The 8,145-nt window shown below is 31.3% G+C and overlaps 1 protein-coding gene across 1 annotated transcript; it reads left to right on the forward strand.

Moving 5' to 3' along the window:
* The first annotated feature begins 4,474 nt into the window (after positions 1-4,474).
* Positions 4,475-7,887, forward strand: LOC122596449 (CTL-like protein DDB_G0274487). Its single transcript, XM_043769028.1, has 7 exons — positions 4,475-4,580; positions 5,846-6,318; positions 6,406-6,589; positions 6,689-6,913; positions 6,994-7,110; positions 7,199-7,432; positions 7,519-7,887. The coding sequence occupies exons 1-7, from the start codon at positions 4,512-4,514 to the stop codon at positions 7,732-7,734; spliced, it is 1,518 nt and encodes a 505-aa protein (XP_043624963.1). The 5' UTR covers positions 4,475-4,511; the 3' UTR covers positions 7,735-7,887.
* The last annotated feature ends 258 nt before the right edge of the window (positions 7,888-8,145 follow it).

Genomic DNA, 8,145 nt, shown 5'->3' on the forward strand with positions numbered 1-8,145 from the left:
AGATTATATCAAACTAAAATTGTTATTCTTGACTGTAAAATTAGCATGTGAACATACAATAACCTCAAGTCCGGCCTCAAGTTAAAAAAATCTCAAAACGTGAATGGGATAATCAAACTTATAGCGCGTTTGGTTCACAGAATGTTCTTAGGAGGAATGAAATCTTTCAATGGAATTGGAATTTGATGGAATATTTTTGATTTTTTGAAAATTCAAGTTACATATGGAATGAGATTTCTTCCCCTACCCTCAAAGAATGGAGATTTTATCGAATGAAGGATTTAATGTTTACATTCCAATGGAATGAAATTCTTTCGTCTTTAAACAACCAAACACACTAAGGATTAAAATCTCATTTCAATTCTATCAAAATCTATGAAACAAATGCGACATTAGAGATTAAATGACACACATATTAGATGATGTAAAATGGTTAAAGGAAAAAGAAATGACAATACTGATGGGCTCTTCTTTTGGGCTACTTAATCAGCCTATTTAGTATTTACATAGATTGAAATTTCAGAAATATAGTCATATACATCATCAAAATACTCATTTATTCGTCTTTTAATTTTCCATTTTTTTTAATTTTACTTTGAAGAGTGTAAATTACGCGCTAAAGAGTCTCATCACCTTTAATACCTAGTAGAAGGAGGACCCCCTAATCTAAACCGTCCAAATACACGACATTTAATTTGGATAAAACTTTACCCCTCTGTAATATTTAAACTTGTTTTACTGAAGGACTTTATTTGTAAATTTTTTCATCACATTATACTTAAACTTGCCCCCTGATTTTCTAATAGCAAGGTACAAATTTTAATGCACCTAATTAGTTTTTACTGACAACCCTAAGGGCTGTCACTAACAAAACCCTATATTAAAAATCGCCCCCTGATTTTTCCAACAGTAAGGTACAAATTTTAATGCACCCAATTAGTTTTCACTGATAACCCTAAGGGGCTGTCACTAACAACAATATATTGATTAATTTCTGCTCTTAATTATATCACAAATTTGCAAGTCAAATATGCGATAAAAACAAAGATAATTTTTTTTTAAAGGTGAATAATAATATTTATATTATAGAACTACAAATAATAAAAGTAACCAGATTTAAATCTTAAATTATCTCTAGAAACTTTTTTGTCTTTAAAGAAAATAAAAAAGACTTCAAAAACTTTTTTTATACATTATCCTTAAGAAGTTGAACTGTCTAGATGACGAGGACATAGTTAACCGGCCGATTAACTAGATACTGATTTAATCGGTTAAATTAGCCGCTTAAAATTGTTTTTGAAAACATCGAATGTACTGTATCCCTATACATTATACGTTATCCTTTTGTTTTTGTGGTTTCACTTTCCTTTATAAGTAGTCAAAGGTTAAGTGATTGTATCTATAGCATGCATGTCACGGGAATCACCGACAAACATGCACTTTAATCACATATGAGGCATCGTTAAAACTTTATAAAGGGACTATTATGCATATACCTTTTATTCTCGGCATGTCAAAGTTCTGATCTTCTGATAACGATTTTTCAGTAGTTCATTTTATGTATGAATAATTGAATAAGATCAAATATTAAAACTTTTAAATTCTAAAATTACAAATTCCACCAAATATAAATACGTAACCTTTCACTACAACAAAAATGTCAATTGCTCACAATTATTTTCTCGCATTTCTAAAAAATGTGAAAAAAATTGTTAATTTGTTCACATTTAAAATTGTATAAAAAATTTTCACACTTACAAGTGTGAAAAAATTAATACAGTCATACTTTTTTCACATGTATAAACAAAATGTTAAGCATTTTCACACTTAAAAGTGTGAGAGCTAATTTATCACACTCAAATTCCTCGCACTTCCTTTTGTGTGAGGAAATTTGGTGTCACAAATTACTTTCTCACTTTTAAATGTGAACAATTATATATTTTTAGACAATTGAAAATGCGAACTTTTTGTTTCTACATATATAATTGTGAAACTTTTTTGATCCTTTAACTTTATTCACAGTTTTAAATGTGAGTTCTTTTTCACACATTTATAAGTGTGAACAAGTTAACAACTTTTTTAATATTTTTAAAAAGTGTTAAGAAATAACATATTTGTTGTAGTGGTTGTTGACAGATGCGAAATAGAACAATATATCATTTATATAAAATCATGCCATTTTACTTTCTTTTATTTCCATGTAGTTGGTAACTTCAATTTTGGTTATTTCCTTTTTTTTTTCCCTTCATCTTTCTACTACTTCAATCATATTGTTTTTGGATCGGACGTGTGAGCCAATCAACGTCATACGCCTAGGATATAAATGCTTGCCCAAAAGTTAATTGTGTTAAATGGTGGTTGTATATGTGTAGTGGACTAGAATCTTATAGTAGTGACGTTCAATTATCGTTTTGTGGAAATTTGTCATTTGGTTGAATTCACTCAATGTGTATGTGGTATATATATATCGTCAAACATCAAAGTTTAACTAAAAAACACTTCGTAATTCGTATAATCATATCTAAGGATATATATCAAGCATAAAGAAAATTCCAATTACACATTATGATCACAATGCCGACTCACTATGTCTTATAACTTTATGTTTTCGTGTGATATATCAAAGATCAAATTTGATAAAAAAAATGGATAAAAGTTATTAATGTTGCATTAAAATAATACTAATTCAATTTAGTACATCAGTTTAGATAACTTTTTATATAAAGTTGGAGATATATATAGTCCAATAAAGCTTTTTTTTTTTAAAAAAATAAAATAAAATTAAAGAAGAGATTTAATTTGCTAAACAAAGTCTTAAGGGCTTCAATTAAGATGCATTATATAGCTGTCACATATTATAAAATTCAAAAGTGAACTTTTAATATTGAAAGTATAACTTTTTTTAACGTACGTACATTAGATAAGATTATTTCCTTGAAAATAAAAACATTGAATAAATCTTTATCCCGACGATATCAAAAGAAAAAAAATATTTTCTTTTTGATTCCAAAATACAATATTTTTTATTGATTTAAATGTTATGATAAAATTGAGAAAGAAACATATACATCATTCAACCAACATTAGAATCTTGATCAAGAATCAAACCATACTAAAGTGTAAAAGGTAAATACAACCAAAACGTTCACAATTAGAGTCACTTGACCAATGAAATACTGAAGGCATGTGGCAAATTTATGAAGTTGGACCATGCTTTTCTTAAAAGTAGATTTAAAATTACCAAAAGCTAAAGCGGAAACCTATATGACAAAAGTTATAAACGACAACTAGTCATCATCAAAAATAAGAAGTGGCTTGATGTCTGGCTTTGAAAACTCTTAGAAAGGCTAGTTTAATGATAATTAATCAACCGAAATACTTGATTAAAACAATGGATATACATTCTAGCTTCTAATCGACAATACCCTTGATTTTCCGAGCCGATAGTAGAAGAAGCTCTAAGGTTGCTTTCAGAGCATTTGATTACCAAATCAACAATTCTGATTTATTATTATTATTATTTTTTTTGAACAATAACAATTCTGATTTGATCAAAAAGAAAGTTATTTAGTACAGTATTAGTTATTTGGTCTTAAATAATGAATACAGAAAGTCAAGTGGGTCATGACCTCTTGAGGGGCATGACTACTAAAGGCAACAATCCATGTGACGATTTTAACAATATTTACTTAGACTACGAAACTCAATGAATTTATAACGCGAGCAAACAAAATGTGCTTAGCAACAAAATCTGTTACTTAGCAAACATAATGAATAACCAACATGTAATCATCAAAACTGTTCTGTAATTTTTGTTACCTAGTCTTAAGTTATTAGACAAACTTTGTTACTCGTATTTAGCAAAGTTTGTCCAGTAGTTCATCCAATACCCTTGTAACAATGTTAACAAAATTTATTTAATCTTAAAATAACAAAGTTTAACGTTAACTCATCCAACATGTAACCATCAAAAACGGTTTTGTAACTTATTAAAGCCATTTTTTTATAAAAAAAATGTAAAACTATTTAAGTTACATCTGTCATTGAAACCTTAAGCAATTAACCAAATGCACGATTTCTCCAACACAATGTTATCATACATTTATAAGATGTGAAATGACTTGTATACCACAAACTCAATCATTAAAAAAATAAAGAAAATCCACATATATTATACCAACATAGATTCTTTAGTAGAAAGAGTACAATAGCTTTAACAGAAAACATGCATTAAAATATTTTTCTAAAAAAGAAAGTATCTTTCCAATATCTAATTATTATTTATCTAAAACAAAGTTGTCAAAAATAAATAATCTATATAGTTAGTTAAGATTAACATTATCCCCCATCTGTCTGTTGTCTCTCTCTGAATGTAACTGTTCCTACATTTGATCACTCACTTTTATGTTTTGTCCGGCCGTTGCATTTCACTTTCTTTCCTTTTCTTTTCTTAGTACGTATTTATTATAACAATACTAATTAATCAATTAATTAATTATTAATTAATAAAAATGAATCACACTCAGAGCCAGTTTTCTTCTGACGATGATGATGCCGGTAGCATGACCACGGCGCAGCAGGTTTTAACTTTTTATATATATATATATATATGTACTTTTTATGTTCAATTTTTTGAATCACTAGTATAAAAATAGTTTTATGTAATACTTTTATTATTATTATTATTATTATTATTATTATTATTATTATTATTATTATTATTATTATTATTATTATTATTATTATTATTATTATTATTATTATTATTATATGCATTGTTATAGTATAAGGTTTTGTTTGTTTGTTTGTGATCGTAATTACCGCCCGCTTCAGTTTGTTACTAATCGTAGTTAATGTGGAAGTAAATTGTTGATTAAATGAGTATTTAAGCAGAAAATTGATGTAGTTAGAGTGATCAGTTTTAAGAAATGTATTCTGGTTTGCACCTTTTGCTATTGTATTTGTATGTATTCACCTTCGGGTTTGAACTATTGATGTAACAAACTTTAAAGTAGCTACTATTGTAACAAATGTATTCTGTTTTGATGACGTGACAACTTATATGGTTTACATGCCAGGAATAATTTGAAAATAATATAAAAATAGGTGTAGTTTTAAATTTACCTCATGAGTTTGGTTCATGAAATGGTAAAAGTAAGCATCCAATGCCGTCTTCCACGGGTTTTGAGTCACAATACCTTGACGGTGTATGGGAGAGGTTAAGATATAGACAACGTTACCCCTACAACGACGGTGTAGAGAGGCTGCTTCCAGGTTACATCTAAGATAGAAAAGGATCTACAGCCTTAAAATTCGATACGTACAAATTTTATGGTACATGAAAAGGTAAGTTTTAAAATTCGATACATATTACATACGATTGCAAATTAGGTATGGTTTGATGCACCAAAATAGTAAAAAAAAAAATGATGAAAGTTGGTTACATCAAAATGGTGTAATGAAAGTTTGTTTTATCAAAGGGTATGTTTTGAAAGTTCGTTTCACCAAAAGGCAATTACATTGTCCAGTACATACAATAGCAACTCGTGTTTGGTTGGATACATTTTCTTATAGTTTGGCCTAGAGAGTTTTTATTGAATTTGTAGATTCAAAATATTTGTCTTTGGTAGTATACTAGTATTTATCGTAAGTAATGAGCAAACATACGTTGTCCTGCTAATAATCATTATTAACTGGCAAACCTACGGTCCATTTAGATGGGATTATAGATGTTTTCTGATTAAATACCCCGTATCTTTTGGTGGCAATTGGTCTATAGGATTGTTGATGCCTGTCTTATTAACTTTCATTAAATAACTGATTGATGGGTGACACTGTATTGTAGAGTATAGGGAGAAGTCACTTAAGTGAAGACAGTGGTAACACCGTACCAATGGGAGCAACTCTTGGAGGTTCACGCCATTGGCGAGATGTTTTCTGGCTGGGAATATTTCTTTTACATTTAATCGTAGCAGGTCTTGCTCTTGGTGTACTTGGATTAAATAGGTTTAGGAAGAAAGATAGGCTTAACATTGATCAATATACAGATAGGTTTCTTGAAAATCAACCTGGTTTAACCGAGGACTACTGGCCACTATATGCTATCGCTGGTGCAATTAGTACAGTTATTGGATGGGCTTGGTTATTGCTGCTTGGTTCGCGCTCAGATCAGATGATGAGAGTCTCTGTCCATATATTGACTACTTATCTTGCGGTTCTCAGCGTTTTGTGTTTTTGGGGAAAATTTGTGTTTTGGGGTATCGCTTTTGCCATGTGTTCTGGGTTACAGTTCTTATATATCTTGTCAGTGATAGACAGGTAATAACATATCTCAATTTGTGTATGTATATATTTCAGACATATAAAAGTCTTAACTTCTCAACCAGTTCTTTGGACTTTATATAGACTTCCATTTACGATGTTGGTTCTGCAAAGAGCTGTGAAAATGGTATGGACTCTTCCGGAAGTTATGAAAGTAGCGTGTGCTTTTATGCTAGTCATGCTACTTTGGCTAGCATTATGGTCTTTCGGCGCTGCTGGTGTTGTGGCATCCAGCATAGGAGATAGTGGACGCTGGTGGCTTCTTGTGGTGAGGTGGCCAGTTTTGCTTATGAGCTAAATTGTATTGCTAATAACGTCAAAGTTTGTTCTTTTGCACATTTTCAAAAACTGTAAATTTGGCATGCAGGTTTTCTCAGTGAGTTTGTTTTGGACAGGGGCGGTTCTTTGTAATACCGTTCATGTTATCGTATCCGGTATGGTGTTTCTTGTGCTTATCCATGGTGGCCGAGAGGCTGCATCAATGCCTAGGAACCCATTGCTTCAATCTTTACGGTATGCTGTAACTACTTCTTTTGGGAGCATCTGTTACGGCTCTCTTTTCACAGCTGCTATTCGCACACTTCGGTGGGAGGTATATTATCATTCTGTTTCATTTTTCTTGAATTCAATCTCAGTGTCAGTGCCGGTCCTAAAACTTGTTCTGTATTTCAGATCAGGGGATTCAGGTCAAAAATTGGCAATAATGAGTGTCTGTTATGCTGTGTCGATTTCCTGTTTCATCTAGTAGAGACACTTGTTCGTTTCTTCAACAAATATGCATATGTACAGGTGCTTAATTTTTTTTAACAGTAGACCAAATTCTGGGCTTTTTAAAAACAGATTTTATATATGAAATCATCCATCTTGTATATTTTAGATTGCAGTGTATGGCAAAAGCTTCAATCACTCGGCAAGAGATGCGTGGGAGTTATTTCAATCCACTGGTGTGGAAGCGCTAATTGCCTATGACTGTTCGGGGGCAGTTTTACTCATGGGTACACTCTTGGGTGGGCTGATTACCGGAACATGTGCTGTAGTTTTGACCAGGATTAAACATTCTGACAGAGAGTTGATGATGGGGTCTACTGCCCTATTGATGGGCATGGTCTTGGTAGTTTATTTGCCAATTTTTTTATTAATGCTTTAGACATTACATAACTTTTGAGATTAAATATCACTATGATGGATTAATGGTAGGTTGGGTTGGCTATGGTGGTGGTGGAAAGTGCGGTTACGTCCATATACATTTGCTACGCTGAAGATCCGTTGTTGATACACAGGTGGGATCCGGAATTCTTCACTCAGATGTCTGAGACATTACACCAACGTCTCCAACACAGAAGTGCTCGAGTAAGGGAAGGATCAAGTCAAAATCCACTTTCTGACCAAATACAAGACACTATATCCATCTGATTATAAATAGTCCTTTTGGTTTTCTAAAATGTCATGTTGGTTGTATAAGTTCAATGACATGGTAATTGTTCCCATTTGCTTTGCCGGATCTGATCTAAGATTGGATTCGTCGTGTCTAAAATATGTATCAATATCTCAACAATATGCTTCCAATTCTCAGAGTAGAAATTTAAACAAATGCGCCCGAATTTTGAAAAAAATAGGAGATATGAATATATAAATCATGTTATATCATTATAGCTAGTCTAGATCAAGACTTGTGTTATTACAATTTCATATACCAGTACTTTGTACAAACGATGAATAATGAATGAATGCTAGCAACATGCGTAGAACTAGCTAGTTGTATATATAATCACCCATGAATCATTTGTTGAGTTGATGTATGCATCTTCCCTCCATTGTTCTTTC

Source organism: Erigeron canadensis, chromosome 4 (genome assembly GCF_010389155.1).
Source record: "Erigeron canadensis isolate Cc75 chromosome 4, C_canadensis_v1, whole genome shotgun sequence".
Lineage (NCBI taxonomy): Eukaryota > Viridiplantae > Streptophyta > Magnoliopsida > Asterales > Asteraceae > Erigeron > Erigeron canadensis.

What these genes read in the sequence shown, in the direction of transcription:
- LOC122596449 (XM_043769028.1), top strand. Translation starts at nt 4,512, where the DNA reads ATGAATCACACTCAGAGCCAGTTTTCTTCTGACGATGATGATGCCGGT. An exon ending in ACAAATATGCATATGTACAG is followed by an intron (nt 7,111 to 7,198) that starts GTGCTTAATTTT and finishes TGTATATTTTAG; the next exon opens with ATTGCAGTGTATGGCAAAAG. An exon ending in TATTGATGGGCATGGTCTTG is followed by an intron (nt 7,433 to 7,518) that starts GTAGTTTATTTG and finishes GATTAATGGTAG; the next exon opens with GTTGGGTTGGCTATGGTGGT.